Source organism: Eleginops maclovinus, chromosome 20 (genome assembly GCF_036324505.1).
Source record: "Eleginops maclovinus isolate JMC-PN-2008 ecotype Puerto Natales chromosome 20, JC_Emac_rtc_rv5, whole genome shotgun sequence".
NCBI lineage: Eukaryota > Metazoa > Chordata > Actinopteri > Perciformes > Eleginopidae > Eleginops > Eleginops maclovinus.
In genome coordinates this window covers 21,222,559-21,248,933 of record NC_086368.1, presented here as the reverse complement: position 1 = coordinate 21,248,933, position 26,375 = coordinate 21,222,559, and the positions used below count along the sequence as shown (strand labels likewise).

At 41.2% G+C, this 26,375-nt stretch overlaps 3 protein-coding genes across 10 annotated transcripts; all 3 read left to right on the top strand.

Moving 5' to 3' along the window:
• Positions 1–148: 148 nt before the first annotated feature.
• On the top strand, positions 149–4,053 carry LOC134882798 (keratin, type I cytoskeletal 18-like). 2 transcript variants are annotated; one of them, XR_010168194.1, is made up of 7 exons: positions 149–737; positions 1,993–2,075; positions 2,363–2,519; positions 2,628–2,792; positions 2,890–3,015; positions 3,348–3,627; positions 3,760–4,053. XR_010168194.1 is itself a non-coding variant. In XM_063910745.1 (7 exons), the coding sequence occupies exons 1-7, from the start codon at positions 246–248 to the stop codon at positions 3,797–3,799; spliced, it is 1,284 nt and encodes a 427-aa protein (XP_063766815.1). In that variant the 5' UTR covers positions 152–245; the 3' UTR covers positions 3,800–4,053. The 2 variants fall into 2 exon arrangements, 1 of the variants encoding a protein (XP_063766815.1); XM_063910745.1 differs by having other exon boundaries at positions 152–737; positions 3,348–3,568.
• A 7,499-nt stretch (positions 4,054–11,552) lies between these two features.
• Positions 11,553–14,395, top strand: LOC134882797 (uncharacterized). The gene is made up of 2 exons (XM_063910744.1): positions 11,553–11,631; positions 11,902–14,395. The coding sequence occupies exon 2, from the start codon at positions 12,505–12,507 to the stop codon at positions 13,798–13,800; it is 1,296 nt and encodes a 431-aa protein (XP_063766814.1). The 5' UTR covers positions 11,553–11,631; positions 11,902–12,504; the 3' UTR covers positions 13,801–14,395.
• Positions 14,396–14,827: 432 nt separating this feature from the next.
• Positions 14,828–25,131, top strand: eif4ba (eukaryotic translation initiation factor 4Ba). Of its 7 annotated transcripts, none has more exons than XR_010168193.1 (15): positions 14,828–14,913; positions 17,113–17,256; positions 18,034–18,236; positions 18,656–18,772; positions 18,989–19,043; positions 19,180–19,330; positions 19,770–19,909; positions 20,093–20,272; positions 21,033–21,336; positions 21,528–21,616; positions 21,860–22,121; positions 22,291–22,328; positions 23,174–23,404; positions 23,711–23,783; positions 24,034–25,131. XR_010168193.1 is itself a non-coding variant. In XM_063910735.1 (15 exons), exons 1-15 carry the CDS (start codon positions 14,901–14,903, stop codon positions 24,100–24,102), a joined length of 1,953 nt encoding a protein of 650 aa, XP_063766805.1. In that variant the 5' UTR covers positions 14,828–14,900; the 3' UTR covers positions 24,103–25,131. The 7 variants fall into 7 exon arrangements, 6 of the variants coding, with proteins under 6 accessions (XP_063766805.1, XP_063766803.1, XP_063766802.1 ...); XM_063910735.1 differs by having other exon boundaries at positions 19,180–19,329; positions 19,778–19,909; positions 20,093–20,266; positions 23,174–23,303; XM_063910733.1 differs by having other exon boundaries at positions 19,180–19,329; positions 19,778–19,909; positions 23,174–23,303.
• The last annotated feature ends 1,244 nt before the right edge of the window (positions 25,132–26,375 follow it).

Sequence of the window (26,375 nt, the reverse complement as noted above, 5' to 3'; positions counted from 1 at the left end):
AAAAAGGGAACATGTGGGTGAATGAGAGCACAAGAGAGCAGGGAGGGGGAGCAGGGAGGGGGAGCAGGAAGAGAAGACTGGGCGATGTTGAAGTGGGCAGGGTCTGAAAGACCAGCTGTGATTGAAGGAGAGAAGCAGGAGTATAAGTTTCCAACATTCCGCTGCCAGACTCACTTTCGAAGCCGACCAGCAGCTCCACATCTCATTTTTCACTTCATTGTCTGTGGTGCCAAAACTTCTCCAAAATGAGCTACAGAAGATCCAACATGCAGCCGATGTCTTCGTCCCACATCTCCATGACCCGCTCTACACCCCAGTATTCTGCCAGCATTTATGGCGGTGCTGGTGGGAAGGGGGCCCGCATTTCTTCTTTCTCCACATCTGCCCTGCGGTCTGGGGCCCCGATGACCTCTTCTTCCTCTGCCTTCAAGCTGAGCAGTGGTATGGGGGGTGGTATGGGAGGTGGTATGGGGGGTGGTATGGGCTCAGGTGTTGGTGGTGCCAGTTCTTCCATGGCAGCTGGTGGTGGTGCCGGTAGTTCTGGGATCATGGGCAACGAAAAGGGAGCCATGCAGAACCTCAATGACCGCCTGGCCAACTACCTGGAGACAGTGAGGAACCTGGAGCAGGCCAACAAGGAGCTGGAGACGAAGATCATGGAGGCTCTTGAGAAGGGAGGGCCCAGCATGAAAGACTACAGCAAGTATGAACCCATCATTGAAGACCTACGCAAAAAGGTAAGCATAACAATCAATAACGATTATTCAAATTGAAAAAGGGGAAGTTTGGTGTAAAATGTTGAAAACCAGGAAGCTGTGGTTGTTGTCTTTGATATAGCAAGGTGAGACAGACAAGGATGGATGAGGGTGTTTAAATGCTTAACAAATGCTTTCAAGAGGCACTCATCGTCATACACAATATGTAGAAAATGTATCAACCTGGTGCTGAGACAGGCAGCATTTCCTTTGTAGGTTATCACATTTCTGGCTAGAGAATAAAGGGTGTGGTTGCTCAACCCTAACCCTCCCCCATAAATTTTGTCTGTGCCACAAAATGTCCAGAACTTCCCCTGATGAATCATCAACACGCGGGCAGCATCATGAGAGACTAACTGAAGACAGAAAAAACCTAAACCAGACAAAAGCGTTTCCAAATTGTCCTGCATGCAAATTGAGATTTTACATGCATACTCTGGTGTAGGAGGGCCACAATGTGAAACAGATGTGTGGTAATGACACACACACAAAGGATCTCGGGCTGCTAGAGTGAATGAGTGTGTGTGTGTGTGTGTGTGTGTGTGTGTGTGTGTGTCCACAAAGATGCGTGTGAGTGCACTGGTTGTATAACCATCAGCTCCAGTCTGCAGAGTCAAATGTCACATTCTTCTACAGTCTACAGATCGTCAGTGTGTCACATTGATGGTCCCACTTTGTCTCTCTCCACACATGAAGGCGCAAAGATTTACCCCTTTTGATTTGAGGCAGTTTGCCATGGACACATAAGAGTATAAACTCACAAACACACCTACGCACAAAAGAATGTTGCAGTCTTTAAATACATAAACACATACAGTTGTTTATAGAGAGATATATAGAGATAGTGCAGCTGTGTGAGAATTGGAAAGAAAAAAAACTCCCTGTTTGAGTTAGTCAGACAGGAAATCCATGTTCCAACAATTCTAAAACAAACCAGATTTTGCTTTGGCACAGGAACATTGTCTTTTCCTGTACTTCAGTTTGTGGTTCCTCTTTTTACTGACTGTAACTATGGATTCAATCATGTTGTGGCCATGGTTTGTAATCTGAATCTGGGGCCTCTTTTGTTAAGGGGAAATAGAGATTCAAATCATATGTTCTCTTCTATGTATGTTATACTTCCCTATTTCATAATGAAGGGAATATTCAATGCACATGCTTTTTGTTAAACAATTGTGTTCGAGCTAACCAGCTAAAACGTTTCTTTTGTGTTAAATTTTTATTTTTTTCTTTGCAGATCTTCGATGAGATTGTGGACAATGCTCGTTATGTTCTTCAGATCGACAATGCCCGTCTTGCTGCTGACGACTTCAAAGTGAAGTATGTTGAATACAAAGAAGATATATTCATTTGTTGGTTTTACTGTTCATGAGGCTTAATATCTATATTATCTAATAGAACATGATTTCAGCAAGATTTGAAGAGCAGATTTGGGTTTGAAACACTTCCATATTGAGGTTTTTCTGTCACAGCACAAGTTAAATAACAGCTTAACTTTAGGTTTAGTTTACTTACGCTTATATTGACATCACATTATTATTAGAATTGTAACACCCATTTATGCTTTTACAAAGAATAACAGCGTTTGTGTCTTTGCTCTCCCAAAGGTTTGACAATGAGATGGCAATCCGCCAGTCTGTGGAGGCCGACATCGCTGGGCTGAAGAGAGTCATAGATGACACCAACATGACCAGGATGAACATCGAGAGCGAGATTGAAAATGTGAGGGAGGAGCTTGCCTTCCTGAAAAAGAACCATGAGAATGTGAGTTTGCACTTCATCGAGATTAACCATCACAGTTAACTGCTGGAGCCGTTCCTCACATGTCTGTAATTGTTTTTGGTTATTTTCCTCTTTCTGTCGGTCAAATAGGAGGTGATGGAGATAAGGAATCAGATCTCCCATTCAGGCGTGCAAGTGGATGTTGACGCTCCAAAAGGTCAGGACCTGGCTCAGATAATGCAAGACGTGAGGAGCAATTATGAGAAGATTGCCGTGAAGAATGCAGAAGACCTCAAACAGTGGCATGAAAATCAGGTGATGTAGTGTTAAGCAAAGGGGAAATGTGTCCTAAATATACTTACAAAAACTATCTTGTTTGTTGGCTAACACATTTCGCTTTCCTCCCTGTCAGATTGCAGACGTGCAGGTGGAGGTATCGCAGAACACAGAAGCTCTCCAGGGAGCCCAGATGGAAAGGGGTGACTTATCCAGACAGATACAGACCCTGGAAATTGAACTTGCATCCCAACAGAGTTTGGTAAGCATGCATTTTACAAACATGTTTTTATATTCTGTGCTTGTTCATCTTCAATAACCAAATTCTCTTTTTTAATATATATTCTTTAATGATATTCTTGTTGCAATATTTGAGGCTTTTCTTTATTTTAAAAACATCATCAATGCATATGATTTTGTGTGTTTTGCTGAATGAAACACACCTGGCATACCAACATTTTGGGTGTAATATTAAGCTGTCTTTGGCTCTTTCTGCTGTACAAAGGAAAATGTCCCCTCTCTGGGACGATTAAAGGCATTCTGAATCTGATTCTTTGGCTCAATTTTAACTCCTCCTTTCAAATCCTTCAACAGAAAGGCTCCCTAGAAGACACATTACGCAACACAGAGCAACGAAACAATATGGAAATGGATAAGTATAACAACATTATTATTCGTCTGGAGGAGGAGCTGACTAACCTGCGTGCAAACATCCAGAATCAGACCCAAGAGTACGAGGCGCTGCTCAGCATGAAGATGAAACTGGAGGCCGAGATTGGCACTTACAAGAGTCTGCTGGATGGTGGAGACTTCAAGTAAGAGAGTTAGGTGGAGGAAAAAATCATATCCAGGCATGGTGTTGATGGTGGTGGAGGTGAATACTAAAATAATTGATCATGGTTTGCATGGTACAACATACTGGAATGAGGCAGGAATCAGAGTCAGTTTGAGAAACCATTTCTTTACATACTTTGAAAGTCAAATGTGTATTCTATGTCTTGAACAGGCTCCAGGATGCAATAGATGAGCTGGCGACGCTGAACTAATTTGGAACAAAGAATCCTGGACCATCCCAACAATGAAAGCAGAACAACCCTCAACTATCAATCATGGAGAAAAAAAACATGCTGGTCAAATAAAACAAAGTATATTTAGAACACAGTCTACATTCCAGGTAAACAATAAATGTTTTAGGCAGTTATGAATAAAGGCATTCAACATCAGGCAGGGCTTTTTGAAAACCAATAGTGCTTGACCTAAAAGCAAAACAAAAATGAATAAAACCACTTGTTGACCCACAGTCATGACTCTTGTGCACGTGTTATTGTTTGATGATGTAAGATTTTGCTTGTTTTATGTTTTTGTCATATTGATGTATTAATTGTCATAGCCCTTGTTGATTGAAAACAAAGTCCAACATAATTCCATATTTGTAACTGAAACATATGTAATGTTATTTCATTCTACACATCAAAAACCAAACTGTACACATACTGTATTATAAGAAATACTGACTTAACTATGAACTTTAATGCTAGTTCTGTTTTTTGCTTATTCCTCCATTCACACATTCAGGCTGCTCAAAGCCTCCATAATTGAGGTTTGGCCCGTGGAAAAATGTAAGACAAGCCACGAGACACACCTCATACATCTGTTTTGTGTTAAAGTTAGGGACAATTAGGGACAAGTCCCTGATTGAATTAAAAATGTAGGCGAAACATGTTTTACTGGAATTACAGATCAGGTTTGGCTTCACTCAAGCGGCAACTTCATGCCTAGTTGTAATTAACTCATTCCCCCTCTTATTTTACTTCTGGTTACAACAAAAAAAAGATGGCCACAGAAAAATCGATCTTCTTGAAAATACCAAACTTGACAAGTAGCCAACATGCGGAAACACAAATGGGTTGGGTCAGGAAATTATTTCATGGGGAATGTTGTCTAGTGAGATGTGTACTCGGAAAGAGTGAACCTAGATCACCTAGGCTTCAAAATGGAATTCCCCAAACCAATTGGTGACTCCACGGTGACCACATCCACATATACTATATGGTCTCAAACTCCTTACATTTGCAGTGGATTTATAATATGAAGAATGCATTTTAAATACAGTGAAAACCTATATATATTTGTTAACTCGACATATGAATAATAATAAAAAGCATCTGTTGAAAGCAACTTAAGCATTACTAACATTTTCAGGATCGTACACAGTAAAATCAGTGGTGTTAAAGTCGATGTTAACTGAGTCAGTGAACATATGGTCCTAATCTACAGAGTGTTAAAGTTACACTGCATATAGTGTTAACATTTCAGAGTCAATCCAACACTGGTAGGAGTTCATATTTTACACTAGACTACACTGAAAAGTGTTAATCAAGGTTAACACTATGAGGGAAATAACAGCCATAGTGTCATTTATATTTGACACTAAGAGTTAAGTGTTAGTCAGAATTTACTCATGATTCATTTACTCTCGGTGAGGGTTCAAACTATTTAACACTTAGTGTTGATTAAGAAATGACTCCCGACAGTGTTGACTCCTTTCAGTGTTAAAAAGTCATTTGTATTTGTATGTATTATTTTTAAGATACAAGTAAAAGTTACATTTGTTGCAGTGTGAAAAAAATACCAAATGCCATTATATCCATGTTTTATTTATATTCAATACAAATGTATTAAAACAATAACCCACAAGGTTATAACATTTTCTATACAACTTCAGTTGTAAATGGAAAAAATCTGGGTAGTAGTATGGTACCAGATGATGCCAAAAATGTCAACAGATTTCATTCATACATATTTTGAGAAAGGATGTCAAAACATGTAAACATTAAACTTGTCAATACTGCATTGGATGGCAATATGGAAATACAAAAAGGGAGGAATCGTCTGGTCCATAAGCCATTTCAACATCCATTGGTTTAAAATACAACAATTCTTGAACCTCCAACACCTTAAGCTCCTGGAGTGGCTTCAACAAAATGTTAAATGCATGATAATGTTCATCAAAACAAATTGTTTCTACACCTGTGCCAGTAAGTATTATTTGCTCATCTTTCACAACAATAGTCCTGATCTTGCAAAATACAGGCATCTCATCAACTACCTCAACACATAGTATTAAGCCAGGACGATATTCAGTGCCATGGTGCTTTACCCACTTCACAGATAGTACATTTGTAGATAATGCAACGTTTAGTTTGGCAGCAATCTCAGGACCATCTTTCAATTCTCCCAACTGCGCCATCTTTCCTGGACCAATAGTTAATCTGCATTGGCTAAAAGATTCCCAATACAAGGCCATGTATCTTTGGTGCTTTTTTAAAAACTCTTCAGTTGGGACTTGAAAAGTTATGCTTTGCCTCATAACGCATACACCACGTGTGAAGAATTGGTCCAATATTTCTTATACATCGCGGATAATGCAACATAAAATGATGTTTAGGCAAGAGATTTTTAGCAGGAAACAGCTGCTTAAAAAGCTGATGATGCTCAACAATTGTGTGTTTTAGATAGATGGTCATACCATCTGTTATGACGGGAGAAAACACAATATTCACAATCTGTAGAAGTAGCAATAAAAGATGCCAATGCTTATTATCTCTCGGCACCAGATCTCCAAATATCAGTGTCATGTTACGCAACAGGCACCAGGACTGTATGGCATTTAAACCCAAATCGTTACTTCCATCCAATATCTTAACAGCAGGAGGACGACTTCTTCTCTCAGTATAGCCATAGTTCAATGACTGTATTCTGCCCGCCAGTTCTTTGGCAGCCAAGAGGTTATCCTGCACATACTCCAAAAGAAGTTTCACCTCAAACTGTGCAACTCCTTCTAAAATGTCATGCATGATATCGACAGCAAAGTTATCCACTGTCTTGAAATACTGTAGGGTGTTTAATAAACAAGCACGCTTTACACCATAAACATGAGGTAGTCGTGGGTTTGTTTACTATGGCAATGTTCTGCATGCATGTCTTTTGTTCTCAATATCACACTTTCTTCATCCTCACAGAACAGTTTGAAAATCACACTTCACTATGACACAAAAACGACAGCAATTCCGAGCACTGAACGATTCCACAAACCCAAACAGTCCATGTATACCAAGATTATCCCCAGTGACCTGCACAATACTGCCACGAACAGGATTTTTGAACATGGGAACTTTAATCCCATCAGTTTCAAGCAATTTCAGGTCATTAACGACTGGCTCAAGTATTTTGTCAAATCCGTAGGTTTTTATGTCTTGGGCATGAAAAAGTGCACATACATGTATATTGGCTAAAGCTGAATTAAACTTTGGTGGGAAATTTCTCAATGTAAAATATAATGCCCCTAATTTATGAATACCTTTTTTGGATCCCAATGGATTAGCAGTCTCAAAATCATCATAAAATAATTGAATTTGTAAAGCATTTTTTTCCTTAGAAAAGAGAGGATGTTTTTTCAAATATAACCCATCGTTCAAATCTAAATATACACCATCCTTGGGTGTGTGGCTGGATGTCAACATATCACTGAGGTTTGGATTTGTAAGAATAGACTGCAACGTGTCTAGAATTGGAACATAGGCAAATTTGTCAGTTACAACCACCTGATCGTAAGACACCAAGCACTTGCTCTACAGGTTCCACAGTTCTCCATTTCTGATCAAAATATGTGTTTCGTTTTGAATCTGAATTCAATGAAGCAAAAGGGTTTTCAAGTTTTTCGAAACTCTGTTCGATTTTAGCTTTTGTACTTGTGTCCTGAGATGATAAACATTTCAATGCTGCATCTTTAGCTTGACTCTGTACCTCCAGCACAACTTCCTCCATAGAAGACACAAAACAATTTAACGTGGCCTGGCCAACAGCAGCAACCTGAAGCTGTGCAATAGCAGATGCACACATATCACGAGTCTGCATGGGGGATACTTGCAGGACTTCAGAGCTACTGGCTGCTTCTTCACACTCTTGTAACTGAGAGTTATCTGTATTATCATTGCCAACAACATCATCAGTTTGTACATCATCTTCGCACTGCTCTGTATGTTTTGTGTTTAAATGCTTCCTGAAGCCTGAAAAGGTACCAAAAACATAACAACATCCTCCCTGAGCACATTTTAGACGGAGTGATTTACTAGAACAGAAACCATGAATCAATCGCATATGGCTCACAAGCATATTCGTGCTCACAGACTGAGCCTTACAAACAAATCAAATCAGCCCCATGGTATCAGATGAGGGGGTGAAATAAGAGATGCTAAATTAGAAAACTAATGTAGCACTCTAGCCCTCACCTCAGCAACACGTGGGCTCTCCTTGACTTTGCCGACATCTATGTTGTACACAGTTGTCTGTATGAAGGTGTACATGTTGTGGAGCAACCTGATTGTATATTGTGCCAAATACAAAGTGTGCCTTAAAGAGTTCATCAAAAGCTGCAAGAGACGTGGTTGACTTGCATGGTATGACCTGTTTGTCCAAAACGATGAAGAACTCATGGATGGTGCTCCTCTTCATACCAACAGCTAGTAGATAGGGCTGAGTGGTGCTCTTGATGGCATCTACATGTTCCTGGATGCTTGTTCCACTCTAAGGATAAAATAATTACAAACAACTATGAAAATCATAGATTTAAACAGTTGAAAAAGCTCTGGTGAGATGAGGGTCTTAACATTTTTCATTCACTCCAGTTGTCTCAAAAAGAAAATAACATTCTGAGATGCATTAAACCTACAACACAAACCTTCTTGAACATGACAAGATGCTTCTCAGCTTGGGATGCAGACACCTTGCCTGGTCTTTTCCTGCCTTGGGCAGAAGGAGGAATCAGGTGTAGGAGGAGGAGAATAGAAGAGAGATCGCTGTCCCATCCTGCACACAAACAAACAAACAAACTACAAGTTATGTTATAGACCTATAATAATAAAAAAACACTTACATATCCATTTTTGGAAAATGGATCCATCAAGTAAGGGAACAAGGCAGCTATGCCGCGAGCATACATCACTCTTACATGCTGTGACGGTGACATCCTGTCAAAATAAAGGTGAAAAGTTCTATTAATTTCCATTTATACAATACAACTGTACTGAGTTTCAGACTGATGAGAATTTAAGAATGAAACTTAAATATATGTTCTGCTTGAAAAAATAAAATAAAATATGAAATCCACATTACCCATGACGCCGTGAGGAGTCAGTCTGACCTTTCGTCCGGTTGTATTCCTTCATAATACGGTCTCCACCAGGTTTCTTGATCAGTGCAGACTCAACCACCTAAGAAATGACAGTGTAGAGGACAAGACGGAATAATAAAAAATCAAATAATCCTGAATAATTTACAGCTAATATTAAAGGGCAAGTACAAACAGTACAAATTGGTTCGAAATAAAGCTTAACACAAACATACCTGAACTTTATCACTAGACGACTCAGCAGCCATAATTCCCCCCCCAAAATGATACTGATTTATGATTGTACACGGACAAAGCCAACAAAACTGGAAGTCGACCAATGTCGATGACCAAAAAAGTGTGTAATCTCCAAGAGGGAGGCTATCATTTTACACATCAACTACCTGTTTGGCATCTCTATCCAACTTCTGTCGTTTTCTTGAAGGGCTGGCATCCTCATCCAGGATGATTGTGTCATCAGAGTTACATGCTGAATGTTCCAGCGATGAACTGTTTTCAACGTTAACCAGTGGACTGCCAGACAAACTTGTCCCCTGAGAACAGTCGGGCGAAGTGATTGCCTGGGAACCTAAGCATAGTTCAGGAGTGGGGAGGTGGAGAGAAAGAATAAACAAACAGAAACCATTTTCACAATTTGAAAGTGTAACTGATTCTTATTCAACATTCCATTAACTACGCTAAAATAAATGAAGAGCTAAGAAGAACAAGTTTACCATTGTCAAATCTGATGGTGAATACACCTGGGTTGGGTTGCTGTGCTACTTCCTCAAAGACATCCGCATCCACCTCAGTCCCTGTCTCATCATACACTCTGATGCCTTCACTGACAGGAGGGATGCAGAACTTCGTGAAAGCTTTAGGAACAAAAGCAAACACAGGGAGTCATGAAATGCTGATTGAAAAGGGTATAGCTTCAATATATTGTTAGTGATTTGTTTTGGTCATGCCATTAGGTCACATGACTGACCTATCAACATTCATTTATGAACTTTAATGAATGAAAAAACCTCAAGAGCTAACGACAAAAGTCAGCTCTTGGTGTGCACCTCATTAACTGATGGCTTACCTTAGTTCAGAAATGCATCCAGGCTTGGTTCACTGATCTTGACATATTTCTGTTCATTATTTATTTTTGTTTTAATCAACATGATTGTATCTGTAAAAAACAGCAACACTTATTATTATTGACTATTATGATACGTATTACTATATTAGTAGATTAGGAATTCACAGTCCTAAATGAATAACTTACAATTTAAGGAAACTGAAATCAAACTTAAAGCTACTGGACTGTTTGAAGACTGAGTTGTGCAAGCAGAAACCAGTTTAACTAAAATGTTACATACCATCACCAGACCCGAGCACACAACGGACAAATCTGAAGAAACATAGTGGAGAAATAAATCATGAAATGTAAGATCAGCTTATATCAGAGAAAAATAACTCAATAATAACAGCCACAGTGCACTGGCATCAGTTTCACGTCAATTTGCCATTCTAATGCGGTCCACGTTTTGCCGCTAATTTCTGCTCCGCTGTCCGCGTGTTTCAGCACGGGCTCTGTGATGGGTGGGTGTGTATGCAGCTCCCCAAACACACCACACAGACAGTGTCAACCCATAATGTCAGGGCTGATTAATATTCTGTGCTTTTGTTCATATTAGTATTTTTGCCCCGGAGTCCGTAGCTCAATGACCTCACTTTATTTTAATGTCCCTGAGACCAATGAGCGTACTAAAACTAACATTAGCTTACTTTATGCTGACGTTACCACCAACCACACGTTGGGATGCTGCTAGAGTAATTAAACAGTAATGTGAACCGACTATATGCAGTAGCTAGTTCATACGATTCTAACGTTATGTTAAATTATGGACGGTTGTAAGATTGCAGTGCCGTTAGCTTGACACCTGTATGCTAATTATCTACAAGGGACTAGCTAGCTAGCTTGCTTGGCCAATTCGACACAGACGCAGTCATTAGATCTACTATTTTACTTGAATGTATTAACGTTGCTACAAAATAACCCCAATTTAACATAACGGAGTCGAGTTTAACGTTTGTTGGATAACTAGAATTGCATGTGGGCACTTCTTAGCTCAACATTAGCCTTTTGGAATTCGTATTTCAAGACACAAAACTGACTGAAGTCTGCAGTGAACAATTGCATTCCGATTACATGCCAAATAATAAGTTAAAGAAGTTATTTGGAGAAACTTACCATTGTGGTTTGACTGGCCGTTGAGGAGAAAGTGGCGGTTGGTAAAATCCAGCTAAGCGTTTAGATATGCCAGGGGGTGGGCGGGGCTTTTCAGAGTACTTCTGACACTGACCTTCAAAACACTGCAATTCATCACCAACACTAGAGGGCGTTTTACTCACACTGTTGTTGTAATAACTCTTATAGAGTCCATGCAGTTTAACAATGCTGTGCTGCCTTCAGGCAGATATAAAACATTTTGGGACTTTTATTTAATGTGAAATTCATTTAGCAGGAATACTTTTATTTTGACAGGAATACTTTTATTTTGACAGGAATACTTTTATTTTGACATAATGTCACGGTGTTAGAAACAGGAAGTAGGGAGTTGGAAGTTAGTTGGAGCAAGGTTAGCTAACGTTAACATGCTGTGAAAGGGCTCCTTCTCACGAAACTCGGACTCATTTGCCCCAGCAGAGGCATCACTTGTATGTATTCCTTTCTTAATGTTGTTAAACTTTGTTGTAATTTATAATTTCATAGTTTATGTCGAATTGATGTTGTTAAAAAGCAGTTATAAAAGTAAATGGTTTAAAAACGATTTTTTGAAGATGTTAGCTAAATGTTAGCTACAGGTCAGTTTAGGCACTGCAGTCAACAGTGAATGTGAAGGTCATTAGCTTAGCTTGTCTAGTTGATGTATGTTAACTTTCCAACCAAGTAGAACCTAATTATATTTCTCATTGTTTTATTTTTAGTTTCACTTTCCTGACTTTGTGATTTTGTGAAGAATTTCAATAAAGACTGCATCACGGATAAAGGAAAGTTTAGCTCACTGTCTAGCTGGGTTCCCACACCTTAGTGAGGACAGTACAGTGAAAAAGTGTGATTCAGCTGGAACGCAACATCTCAAGTAGCAAAAAGGAAAATCTAACAAGGAAAATGGCAGAAAGAATGAGTGAGAAGGCTGAGAATGTATCACACAAGTCAAGGACCTCTCGCTTATCTTCATCCAGCGCCGCAGTCAAGCTGCAAAGGTACGGGCTGAGTTTGCAGTGAAAGAAGCAAGGCTTAAAGTTGAAAAGGCTGAAAAAGAGGCAGAGCTACAGTTGGGAAAGGCAAAGCTGGAAGCTGAATTAAGCACACTTGAACAACAAAAAGAGGCAGCCGCAGCTGAAGCACAAGCTGAAGCATTAGAAGCGGCTGAATATCGAGAGAATTCAGTTAAGTCTGGTTCATCTTCACATGAGGTCCTCCAAGAGGAAATTGTAACACGCACAAAAGAGTATGTTGCAGCACAAACTGAACTGCACCGAGCAAGCATTCCAGTGTCCCACCCTGACCCAGCACATGATGCAGCAATGTCTGAAGGGAGTTACATTACATGGCATCCTTTGTCAGCGATAGGCCCGAACGAGGATGATGTACACGAACAGGGCGAGGCCCCTAGCAGACCACCTGGCCACAGCAAGCCATTGAGTCAGAGTGCGCCTCATACTGGAAACCAAACAATTCCAAATCAAGATAGTGGACGCCCCGAAGTGCCCAAGAAAGCGCATTTCCCTCAGAAACCAGCACTTAACGCAATGACGCCGCCATATTTTCCCAGTTATGTCCCACCAACCTCACGCGTGGCACCTGAAACAGAACACCTGGCACGCTACCTGGCTCGCCGCGATCTAGTGAGTACCAGCCTCTACCAATTCGATGACAAACCCGAAAATTACATGGCGTGGCAGTCATCATTCGATAATGCCACTGCAGGCCTGGGGCTCACATACACTGAATCATTGGATCTGCTCATTAAGTGGCTTGGGCCAGAGTCTGTCAAGCACATTAAACGCATACGCTCTGTGCATGTAAGGCACCCAGATGTAGCACTACAAAAGGCCTGGGAGCGCCTCCAGCAATGTTATGCTGCGCCTGAAGTCATGGAGAAGTCTCTGTTTAAACGACTGGACGAATTCCCAAAAATGTCTACAAAAGATTACGAGAAACTGAGAGACCTAGGTGATCTCCTAATGGAACTGCAAGGTGCTAGAGAAGAAGGTTACCTCACAGGACTGGCATACTTGGATACAGCCAGGGGAATAGGGCCCATCGTTGAAAAACTCCCCTATGGGCTTCAGGAGAAATGGCTCGCAATTGGATCAAAGTTTAAAGAAAAGAACAAAGGCTATTTCCCTCCATTTGATGTCTTTTCTGATTTAATCTGTCACGAAGCACGAAGAAGGAACGATCCCAGCTTCGTCCTACCATCTAGCAACAGCACCAGCTGGAAATCAGACAAAACAACTTCACGCAACTTTGGAAGCAAGATATCCGTTCAGAAGACAGGGGTTTCTTCAGGTAAAGATCCGCCTACAGATATACCTGAGAAAAAAGCTGAAGGGCCAGAGAAAAATTGCCCCATTCACAACAAACCACACGCGCTGTGGAAATGCAGAACATTCAGAGGAAAGCTGCTTGAGGAGAGGAAGAGCATTCTCAAAGACAATGGGATGTGTTTCAAATGCTGCATGTCCTCTAGTCATCTCGCTAGAGACTGTAAGACAATTCTGAAGTGCGCAGAGTGTGGCAGTGACCGTCACCATGCCAGAGGCATCACTTGTATGTATTCCTTTCTTAATGTTGTTAAACTTTGTTGTAATTTATAATTTCATAGTTTATGTCGAATTGATGTTGTTAAAAAGCAGTTATAAAAGTAAATGGTTTAAAAACGATTTTTTGAAGATGTTAGCTAAATGTTAGCTACAGGTCAGTTTAGGCACTGCAGTCAACAGTGAATGTGAAGGTCATTAGCTTAGCTTGTCTAGTTGATGTATGTTAACTTTCCAACCAAGTAGAACCTAATTATATTTCTCATTGTTTTATTTTTAGTTTCACTTTCCTGACTTTGTGATTTTGTGAAGAATTTCAATAAAGACTGCATCACGGATAAAGGAAAGTTTAGCTCACTGTCTAGCTGGGTTCCCACACCTTAGTGAGGACAGTACAAATGCATAATTGGCACTTGGGAATTTACTGTGTATACTTGAGTTCATTATTTCCATGTAATACTTTTAACACTTTATTTATAGGAAGAATTGTATCTTTTTACTCTACTTCGTTAATTTGATCCATGTAACTTGTTTCCAGGTATAATGTTACGTTTAAAAACACATGATAAACCTGACATAATTGTTTGCACTATTTAAAGGATATAATGAAAAGGAAGCAGTGGGGTTTATTACTGGCACAGATTTATATGGAGTTTTTATTATAAATGTGTTGTTGGTTGGTTGGTTTAAATATAACACCTATTTTTGCTGACTCGCGACGGGCCAGATTTGAGTTATGTCTATTCTTTATGTATATGTCGGAACTTTTTTATTTGCTGTTTTGTCTATTTCTTTTCAAGTAGGCTAGACCTACATTGAAAACTATGAAAACAAAAGAGTGCATTTATTTATAGGACAATAAACCTACAAAATAAACATTTAAAGCTGCATAGAAATGTTGGGTCATAGGATTTAAAGACTCCTATAAAAGAGAAAAAGCTAATGTTAGTTCAGTAACAAGAAAATCAACGTCCATATCTCATGTTCAAGAGCAGATGTGGGTAAATAGAAGTAGGTACGCCAAGTTCTCTTTGAACATCTTTAAGTTTGGAGTAAGCATACAAGGGAGGAGACATGCCCGTGAACGGCAATGCGCGCTCCCGATAATAAACCTCTGACGCGTTCATCCGGGGACTACTACGAACTCGTTCTCCAACATGGCGGCGTCAGGTGAGGTTTATGAGGGTGAAAGCTCTGGGTTGGTTGGGGGGATTTTAAGCCGGGTTTACCTCAAAACAGTAATACATTTTAAGTTCTAGATTGTTAATGTATCGTGTAATTGATTTGCGTCGTTGTCCCGCGTGTATAAATCGGTTCGTCGGTTGTTTTTGGCCCGGTAAAGACGTTGCTGCTTGAGGAGGCGAATGAACGAAGCTAGGACTTGCACGATCTGAACATTTTAACCTACAGGTTACATGCGGTCTTTTCCTATGAAAAACGGCAGAGTGGTGCAAGTGTTTTTTTTGCTTCTGGGGGCTTCACAGTAATACATGGAGTAGACTGTGTGATACATGTTGTGAAATGTTGCTAACTGCGTGCACAGCTCGCACATTGTATGCCCGTGGCGGAGCTCGCCGTGGCGCTCAGAGCAGATAATCATCGGGCGCAAGCGCGTTTCGGGGAGGAGGGGTTGGGCCGACCAGCCCGGGCTGAGGCGCCCCACGTGTGAAGCCTGGCTCCGGGTTAACGGGTTTTGATGAAACGAGGCAGCTGGGCCTGTTGGGTCGCTTGATATACACTTGACTAGCAGCTTCATAACTTCGAGCCGTCCCATCCGGTTGGTTAAGTCCTGCTCCGATGATGGCGCACTTGGATTCTGGCGCTGCGACGTGTGCTAGGCCCTAAAACCTAGCCCGCTAAGCAGGGACACTTCCCGGGTCAGCACTCCTTTGCTGACTAAGCCCGCATATGCATAAAGACAAAAGAGATCTGCGTACTCTCAAACATAGAAACAACCTGTGCCGAAACACTTGGCTTGTGTTTATGTTATTGTATCTTAAGCTGTATTGCCCGAAGTTAACGTTGCGCAGCTCCTAGCTTGCTACATTGGTGCGCTGCGCTAAGAAGGCTATTAAGCAGTCGGTGTAGTATTGACTGTTTCATAAAGAAAAAGGAGTCTACGCCATTAAGGCCTGTTAATTGTAAACAATGACTTAGCATTGTGCACTGGGGAAGAGTTGTTTACAGTCTTTGTTGCGCTGTATGTGTGCAGGTTTTGTAACTATGTGTATAAAGAATGTCCTGACAGCTGGGATTTTCACAATAAAACTCATAGCCAGCTTTGTGGCTCGCCTTTTTGCCTGAAACCAAAACAAACCAGACCTGCTCTATGAGTTGCGAAGGCCTATATGTAACTGGCAATGTTTGCCTTTTCAAATATACACTTGCAGGAATGTTCTGCAATGGATATGTGAACCGTTCATTCAATCTCTAATGTATATTCCTTAAATACAGCAGCAGACCTGCAGTCAAGTGGTTTGAACACGTAACAAGTATTGCACCTTGTCATTGCATTTTTGGTGTTGGACAGAAGGCAAACATTCTCTGACCTATTGGAGATGCAGACCACTCCCTCTGTTTTATTGAAAATTGGTCTGTTTTTTTTTTTTAATATATCACTGACACTGCAGTCTTATCACTGCAGGCTGGGATGTTGACAACATATCACACTATAAATAGTGTTTGTCTTATCGGAGATGCAGCTGTCCACGACTGAAGGAAAAACACACAAAACCCCGGACTGTTGTTGTGTTGGTGCTTAAAGAATGAATCTCTCCATTGTGCAGCATTTCAGTGCTTTACTCACGATATCTTGTAATATTTCCATGAGTGGTTCAAAGTGATAGTTGTAATCTAGTACAAGTCAGTAAAGCAATCTGACCTCATTGTTTTAATAATATCATTATCCAAAAAGAAGACAATGGGTTGTGTTTAAACATTTTAAAGCCTATAGATATGTGGCTTGCAATAGTAAAAATGCATACACAGTAGCAAGGTTGAAAGTCTAATGAATCATCCACAATAGTCTGAGATAAAAATAAAAAAATGCATGTAACTAATATAAAACCTAGTTTTAAAACAGCTTATTTGACTGGTCAAAGGATTTAAGGACTTCACGGTTATGGTAACATTAGTTTATTTCTATGCAAAACGCAGGGGAATTGAAGTGACATATTTTATTTACATCGCTATGTCAATGTCTTCATATTTTTTCGGTGTTTACTCTATATCAATCAGATCCCATATTACACAATTAACAGCCAGTTATGAATGAGTCTTCCCAGGGGGCTTTAAACACATCCATTTGGACAACTAAACTATGGCCTATCATGTCTCTTACTTTGTCCACTTTGTTTATCCCCCCTCTAGCTAAGAAGAAGAATAAGAAGGGGAAGACCCTCACTCTGACTGACTTCCTGGCAGAGGACGGGAAGGCAAGCAGCAATGCTCCCCCCAGCTACCCGGCAAAGTCTACTAGCTGGGCCGATGAGACTGATGACCTGGACGGCGATGGTAAGCACACACGGAAATGCACACATAAAGTCTCTATCTTGCATCTGTCTTTCAGTTTTCCATCTGATGGTAGTGAGATAGTGAATGCACTCAGTGAAATGAGCAACTATGTCTTCTTTTGTGTAAATGTGTTGTGCCTGAGTGTTAAATGTCTCATCAAGGGAGCCAACAGTAAGAAAAGATCAAGCAAATGAATAAACCACGTCGAGAGTTTCCGTTTTCTCTACCTTCAGTATCTGCTGATATGAGGGTGATCTCAGCCCTTTAAATCCCTAGGATAGCTGTCTAACCATGATATTTTACTAATTAAATAAGTCATGAAATTCCTCTAGATTACAACATGACTCGTATTGCAAAACTGCTATTCAATTTTAACCTTGAATTGGTAGTTTTCTTTTAGGTTATGTAATGGCAGTGGAACTAACCACTGCAATTTTTCTTGACTTGATATGTATTTGATTTGTTATGTCCGTGGCTTTTGGCTCGCTTCAGTTATAGTACATGAGGGGGACATTTACTTCGTTGTCTACTTGCCATGGTGGCTAATGGATTTCAAAATATTCCTGCCACTCAATAGATCTACACACCCCTTGCATCAATGTCTTCTTCACAGAACAATAACTCGTGCAGTGTCTGCTGAACTAAAAGGACAGGGCTTTACATTCAGCTGTGTCTATTGTCACACTGAGTATTTATTTAATGGAAGTTTATTATTTGCTGTCTTCTCTCTTGAATGTTTTTGTGACTGATACATGTTCTCTCTTCACATCCGTCCAGTCTCGACCTCTTGGCACGGGGAGGAGGATTACCGGTCATCGGCAATTGACCGGTCCGCCCTTCCGACAGCACCTCGCTCAGCACGTGAACCCAATGTGGACCGCTCCCGATTGCCCCGCAGCCCGCCTTACACGGCCTTCCTGGGCAACCTGCCCTATGATGTCTCTGAGGAGTCGATCAAAGACTTCTTCCGCGGCTTGGCAGTGAGTGTTGCAAGCTTGCATGCAGCGTAGGGCATAAAACACACTGCACTTTGCAGTCTCTTTGTTTTGCAAGGAAACACAAACAGTGAAATGCTTCAGAGGAGCTTAAACATCTTGACAAGCTAGTCAGTCATCCGTATTCAATTAAATCTGTAACTTTATTTTCATCTCTGATGCTCCCAGACACACTGCCCTTGGAACAGGTTTTGTTTCCACACTGCAGTACCAGTGTTTGGTACTGAAGAACAGGGCAAACAGGCTAGCTTTGTTTCAGTTTGTTCCCTTTGGATCAATAGAAGCTAAAGTCTTCTATATCTGTTTCTTCCAAAATGTTTGTTTTGACGGGTTTACTGCACATTGCTGGGCCCAGTTTAGTGTGTTTAGTTTTATGTTGATCTCTTAACTTTCTTTTTCCCCAGATCAGTGCAGTGCGCCTGCCCCGTGAGCCCAGTAACCCAGAGAGGCTGAAGGGTTTTGGCTATGCCGAATTTGACGATGTGGACTCCCTTCTGAGGGCCTTGAGTCTCAATGAGGAGGTAAGAGGATGCAACAAAAACTTGGTTTAACATTTTTACATCTTAATTTGAACCCGTGGATCTGTGTACTACTTTCCCCGCAGCAGTATTGCACAGTATATCTGAATTTAACACTGAGCACAAAATAAAGATGTTGGTTGAACTATGAATTACAGTGAGTTTCTATCGCTGATAAACGTGTTTACAGAAGAATGACTAACTGTTTTTGTCCAACAGAACCTAGGAAACCGAAGGATCCGTGTAGATATTGCTGACCAGTCTAATGATAAAGGTACAATGCTGCTACTTTTTTTGCTTTGACCCGTTCTGGCTTCTTTGACTACATGTCATTTAGCATGTGGGAGTATGTCCCTAAAACTTAATATCCTATGATTGAAACCTTAACTCTCTTTTCCGTCACGCCTCAGAGAGAGACAATGGATCTATGGGAGGCCGGGACAGGGGCGGCCGGATGTCGGACCTGGGTCCTGACAAGACAGACAGTCCTGACTGGAGGGCTCGGCCCAGCTCAGATGCTGATGATGGACCGCCCAAGAGAGAAGAGGCCTTTGGAGAAAGTGAGTTAGAATTTGGATTTGTCTTGCTTTGAACAATCAATGCTATTTCAGTCCTGATCCAAGGACAATTGTGATTAGGTTATTATTGTTTAGGATAATTGTCTTAGAAGTCTTGGACAGAAGGCACCCATTTCCTAGCATCAGTGAGATCAGTCACAATTTTACCAGGATAAACTGATTGTAATTTCATTGTTAAAACCAAGCTCACGATTCAAAGGTGTCCAAATGAACTCAACGTTAGCGTATCTACATTTGTTGAACAGGTTTTCAGGTGTAAAACATGCTATAGTGAAATGTATATATTTATCCAAATGTGGACTTTACCGCAAAAGAACTGTGTGTGACTTTCCACCAGACTCTGTTTAATGTTCAATCCAAACCCCAACAGTTCATTAGAAGAAGAATCCACAAGTTGAACGGCACTATGTTTTTGTTACTGGCGATACAGGATCACGGGACCGCTACGAGCCTGATCGTTTTCGAGACGGGCCACGGCGGGACAATGACCGCTATGATAGTGGAAGAGACCGCTTCCGCGATCGCTACGATGACAGGGACCGTAGAGACTTCGATAGAGGAGGTGTGTCTTTGTGCTTGTCCCCTTGGCTGTATGAGCTGCTCTCTGGCTTCATGATCATAACATCCCTTAAATGTTCTTTAACAAGCCCATTTGAATCGAGTCATAGTCAAACGCGTCCCCCCGTTTACTCTGCTGCATCCTTTAATTAAATCTCTCCTGTTTCCTCCCCCGCCTTCCTTCCAGGTTTTGACTCTCGTGGTGGAGGAGGAGGAAGTCGTCGTGCCTTTGGCACTGGCTTCCGCCGCGATTATGATGACACTCGGGGTAGCAGTGATCGTTACGGTGAACGAGAACGTTACGGGGACCGCGAGGACCGATACGAGAGGAAGGATGAGAGGCGTGAAGAGAGGAGTGACGGTGAGGGTTAGTCCTCGGCTCTATACTCCAAATAATATCACTGTCAGGTTGTTTCTGCAATATGATATCTTGAATATTTTATTATCGTTTAGAAAAAAGATGTTGAGAAGTTTTATAGTTTACAGATAAGTTAAGTCCCATTAAAAAAATAAAAAAGATCGGTGAAATATGCAGTCTGTTCATATAAATGGTACAACAAAACCAACACAACTACATTTACAATATTTTCTCTCCATCATTTTGTATGCTCTGTCGTTTCTCCCGTTGTAACTTGTCACTCAATGCTGTCATTTCAATGAAAAATATGGCACACGCCCAATGTTTTGTATTTAAAAAAAAAAAAAAAAAGATTCAACTTTATTGTCATTGCACAGAGTACAAGTACTAGGACAACGAAATGCGGTCTCTGCATTCGACCCATCCTAGTGTTAGGAGCAGTGGGCTGCCATTATGTACGGCGCCCGGGGAGCAGTGTAGGTAACCAGTGTCTTGCTCAGGGACACCACGGTGGCACTTGGTCTTTCGGGGACTTGAACTGGTGACCTTCCAGTTCCCAGGCCAACCCCCTATGGACTTCGCCACCACCGCCACATTTACCACGTATACAAATAGTATAACGTAAATGTAGAATTACAAATGATGATGATGATGTTATAATTTACCTTGGAATCTGTGTTGAATCTTGGTGTACAATCCGACTGTGCTCTTCAGATATTTACATCCCCATCACTCAATATAACATAATTATTTATTTTTCTCACACCAGGTGCCACGCAGAGACCCAAGTTGAACCTTAAGCCCCGTAGCGTGCCTAAGGAGGAGGAAGGCAGTGGTGGAGGCGGTGGCGGTGGCGGAGGTAGCAGTGGTGGGGGCGGCGGTACCTCCCCAGCTGTAGCTGCACCTCCAAGCTCTGGCAGCAGGGCTTCCTCCATCTTTGGTGCAGCAAAGCCAGTTGACACAGCAGCCAAGGAGAGGGAGGTGGAGGAGAGGCTGAAGAAACAGGAAGAGAGACTGCAGAGGCAGCTGGAGGAGGACAAAGGACGAGGACCTGAGAGAAAGATTCGAGACAGGTAAGGGGTCATTACTTGTGAACTTGCTATAACTCAATTGGTTATTTATGTTTATATAAACACTCTTTGTTAGGCGAAGCTCATTTTATCTTTCCTTAAAATATATATTTTAGAAAGATTTCAGCCAAGAGGAAAGAAAAAAGCCGTTCTTTACACGTACATGTATCAACTTATTTTCTATTTGTTTTCAGGGACCCAAGCTGGCGCAATGAAGAAAGTCATCCTTCGAGGTCTCGCACAGGAAGTGAGTCTTCACAGCCAGGAAGTACTTCTGGTAGAGGTGAGATATGAGGAGTCTGAATTTGATATGGTTTACGTTCAGGAATCTGGCTGTGTGTCTTAATACAAAACCTTCAGCTAATACAGAATAATACAGTAATATGTCATCAACTAAGTCTAATTGTATTGTTTAAAAAGTGCAGAATTAGACTCTTAAGTTGTATGCAATACTGTCTATAATATACAATATTTGCAATGTGCTTTAAAAACGAACACTAACAAATGCTGTCTTTTTCACCCTCAGGCTCCCGGTGTCGAGATGGCGAGCGCTCTGGGGAGAATGAGGTTTTCAGTGCGAGAGATAGTGAGCCCTCCTCCCCTGGGACCTCCCCGCTGCCCCCCTCCATCAACTCCTCCAAGGAGCTGCTGAAGGTGGTGCCTGCACCTCCTCCGAAGGAGAATGTCTGGGCCAAGAGAAGTGCAGCCAGCACAGGCTCTAGTGAGGGTGATGGACGACCTCCAGTCTCTCCTGTCTCCCCCAGTGGGTCAACTCCTCCTAAGCTCAGGTAAGACATGCTTTAGGATGGGAAGCCTTTCACCAGCACACTGCTCAGAAACGGCCATTTCAAATCATTTCACATCTAGAATTAGTTATCAAAGGTTCTTAGAAAAGAGAAACTGTCAGTGTTCAAGTGTTTGTGTACAAATCCCTGACTATTCTTACTCTCTCCTTAGCTCCCCAAATTCTGCAGATGAAAGAGATTCTGAAAAAGGTAAGGAAGGCCTGCTGATGTGTGGGGATTTTTAACCCCAACCAAACCTCTGTGTAGAGCTTGATTAACATTAAAGAAATCATTTAAACTATAAACAAACTGAACTCAAATGTATTAAAAGCCAACTCGCATGATCTGTGACCTGTCCTGTTAATATTGTTTTGATCAAGAGCCCGTTAGTGGCTAGATAAGGTACCTGTAACTGTCCAAAAAGGAAACGCATGTTTGAAAATGACTCTGGGGTTTTTAGTTCAGTCTGTTAAGTCCGTTAGATGTCAACCTTTACTAAACAGACAGGAAGTTTCTTATAGACAGTGTAATTACACGAGTCATATTAAAAAGCTCAAGTGTTTTTCCTCGAGTTTCATTTACAGGATGAGATGCCAGAACAGCTGCTCTTTCTTTTCACACTTTGTTTCTGTATCATACTGGAAATATTTGGCAAAGTGTTAACATCTCACTCATCTTTGTGCAGAGTCTGAATTCATTACAAGGGGAGCACTGAACTCGAAGAGTCTGCATGGTTGCAATAATATGCACATGCACCACAATAGTGAAATGATATACATTTATATTTTAGGTTCAGACTCAGCAAACTGGCCAAATGTGGAAACAGTGCTGTATCAGAATACAACATTAAAGCAAATTTAACATTAAACTAGATGAGTTGCACTGTACCAGCTCAGCTTGCATGCAAGCAGATGTGCCTTTTCATTTGGCCCTTAATCAGTGACTAACGCGTTTGAATCCATCCCAGTGGCTTCTCATGCTGCAGTGTGTTGTGAGTGTAGTCTCTACAAAGTCCAACACCCTCCCTACACTCAACTGTCTGGTTCTCCTTTAAGATGAGTACAAGGCTGACGTTATGCGTCGTGACCGGGGGCCCCCACGAGCACGAGGGGGGCCTGCAGGGCATGGAGCAGGGCGGGGCCGAGGAGATGGTCCCAACAGAGACCGAAGAAAGGAGGCAGACAGGTCAGCCATCCTCAGCTAGCCACTCCAAACAGGGAGGAGAGTTAGTGGGCATCTGTAAAGAATGGCCTATGCTCAGTTACACGGCTCATGATGCATTCATTGTGAGTGCATATTTAATGCTCTACCTTTTTCCTTCTATCAATGTGAGTGTTAAAACATCAGTACAACATAAATTAAACCTGAAATGTAGAACTTTTCTATATGTATTGTGAAGCTTTTCTTCTGAATATGAGAACTGAGCACAGTGGTGCCGAGCAGCTTGCAGATGTACATTTTCAGATGATGAACTTGTGCTCCTTTAGTTTGTCTTTTAGCTTTGTGTGTTTTGAGGATTCACAGCAAGGGTCAACTTTGCAGCACTGAGGTCCACCAATAGATTTTAACCTCAGTGTTCGCTCTGATTGTAGAAAGGATAACAGAAGAGACCGAGACTCCAGACCACCCCCAGAGCCAAAGAAATTCCAAGAAACCCCAACCCCTGTAAGTCCTTCACTGCCCAGGATTAGTCCAGAGCCTGACATCCCCTAAAATAAGTTTCATTAAAGAGATTCCCTTAAAGCCTTCAGTTGTTGTATCAGTGCTCCCCCGCACATTATAGGTTTTAAAACATTGACCCTAATGTTTTTCCATCCTCCTTGAGAAAGTTGACACATTTTTCTTCTTTCGCTCTTATTCCAACATCCAAAGCTTTCTGTACTGATCCAGGTTCTCTTTTGTTTTGCCTTTTTAGAAGTTCAGCTCAGCCAGTAAGTACGCCGCTCTGCTAATGGACGGAGACGACGCAGAGGACGTAGAATAGAGAGAAAATAACGAGAAGAGGCCTGCGCAATACGAGGAGCAAACGACGACCGCTGAAAAAAATAATCTCACATAGCTTACGAAAAAAACTCCTCACGTGGAAGAGGCTCCTGGGAGGACATCGCTCCCTCCTTCCTTTCCTCCTACAAACCTGTCCTTTACTTTAAAAACACCCCCCTCCCATCCTCCCTCCCCTGCCCCGCCTTCAGGACTATTCAGCTTCTTAAGAATAGTCACATACTGGACTTGTTTTAAATGGGAAAAGAGGAGTAGCTGACACATTGAAAAGTGATGGATGACATTGAATTAATTGTAATAAATAAATGGAAAAAGTGGGGAAAAAATGAATTTGTATATTTCTGGATCGACAGTGGGGTGAGGTTGGATGATATGACCGGAGATACAGTTTACCAACCTGATTTTATTAACTAATCAACTTTTGACTTTGCTATCTTAGTAATGCCCAGATTAAATGCATAGCTATTAATGATAAGCCCTTTGTATTCCCCTATATTCATAAGTAAGTCATAGATTTATTAAAAATCAATTCATTCTTTTTTTTAATGAAAGTTGATGAATATCCTGTCTTCCAATGCTCAGACATGATTGTTGATGCTGGTTACTAATTAAAAAAAGAAAAAATCATCAACAAAATGTCGAACTTATGCTAAACTGAGTCACGGTATATATCAAGATGGGATTACGCCTTGTATGTCGAAAGGAAAACGGCTGAAAAACAATTCTTGCTTGGAGAACCGATCAAGTCCTACTGCTGTTCCAATCATTGTGCTGATGTCTCTATTATACACACCTGATGAAAACATAACGTCAATTAAAAGCTCGTAATGCACGTTTCCAGCAGTGGTAAAGGTTCTCCACAGCTGTCTAAATCATTCACTTTCCTGAAGTGAGGAATACAAATATTTGGGCAGAGTCTGGAGTTGTCTTATAGCAGGATGCGAGTACTTCCACAAGATGACATGAACCTGTCTTCCAATTTGCAATAAATTGGGGTCATTATGTGCATTCATACAGTATGTGCTCCTTTTTTGTATGCAGAAGAGGAAGGATTTGAGCGGACGGTGTGCATGTGTCTAGTCAAAACTGCCTTTAAGCATGCAAGGCCACACACACTTTAGTTGGTCATTCAAAACCAACCATGAATGGCGAATTGTATCATCAAACGTATCTTTTTATGAGCTGCAACAAAGTGTTTTCCCCTTAGCTTACTGTTCTCCCGGTGTGGTCTGTGAGACACAACATTTCCACAGTATTTCTTCAGTCCTAACCCCCTGCTGAGGGCCGGTCTCCTGGTGGCAGCTGGTCAGGATCCTGCTGAGCTGCGCAGACACACTGAAGGAGTTTGTGTTTGCTGGAGCTCGCTGATGGCGAGAGGTCCGCTACTTTTATTACAAACAAACCGTCACTGTTTATAGTTAAAGCGACTATTAATTTTAGTAGGGCGTGAGTGGTTGTGAGAAAAGATTCCGACTTACAATTGTCTAATAGCTACAAAACGCTTCTGCTCATTTCTATCTTAGATCGACGTCAAGTTAGGAAATCGTCTGTTATTCAGTCAATTCAGCTACAAAAATGTCCCTAATTTTTTAAAGATGTTCCCTATTTGTGTCGGTAATGCTGTAAAGGTAGTATTTCAAACAAGGATTGAGGTTCTCTGTCACATGACTGCAAGCTTCTTTTTTTTTACTCGTATTGCTACACCACCAATGAATAGGGTAAAAAAAACACAAATACATGCACTATGAAATGTATGCAGTTGATTACTTACAAACCTTTGCTTCAGTTTTCTGAAATGTTGGGTTCAAATGTGCAAATCAATCAAATATCTGAAGACATTTTGGGGTGAAAATAGGAGACGTATACTAAGGCAAATAGAGAAAGTTATTAAAAAATCACCTGCATTTGTCTTCTAGGTCATTTATTTTTAATTGTTTGAGGGAAGACATGGAGCAACGTATTCCAAATTCAAATGATTGACAAGTGCATGAAAAATGTTTCTGCCTGTAGTGTAGTGTCTCAGTTTAATAGAGACCTAAATACTTGATCTTTTAAACTATGGTGTTTGTGCGCACTAGTCACCCCCCACCACCATTAGCCCCCCCTGTTGCCATGTGAATTAGCAGCTGGTCCACACAGGAGGGTCCTTCCTTCTACTTCAAGCCACAACATGACTCGTGTTTGCGTCATTCAGGTCCCCAGATGATGTATCAAGTGAAAAGTTACCTCATGTTTTTTTAATTTTTTAAATACAGT

Bases quoted from the DNA above. Each gene is read 5' to 3' on its own strand.
- LOC134882798 (XM_063910745.1), top strand. From the start codon at position 246: ATGAGCTACAGAAGATCCAACATGCAGCCGATGTCTTCGTCCCACATC. The intron at 2,793-2,889 runs GTGATGTAGTGT...CCTCCCTGTCAG, and splicing joins AACAGTGGCATGAAAATCAG to ATTGCAGACGTGCAGGTGGA. The intron at 3,569-3,759 runs GTAAGAGAGTTA...TGTCTTGAACAG, and splicing joins CTGGATGGTGGAGACTTCAA to GCTCCAGGATGCAATAGATG.
- LOC134882797 (XM_063910744.1), top strand. From the start codon at position 12,505: ATGTCTGAAGGGAGTTACATTACATGGCATCCTTTGTCAGCGATAGGC.
- eif4ba (XM_063910731.1), top strand. The intron at 18,773-18,988 runs GTAAGAGGATGC...TTTGTCCAACAG, and splicing joins CCTTGAGTCTCAATGAGGAG to AACCTAGGAAACCGAAGGAT. The intron at 23,784-24,033 runs GTAAGTCCTTCA...TTGCCTTTTTAG, and splicing joins TCCAAGAAACCCCAACCCCT to AAGTTCAGCTCAGCCAGTAA.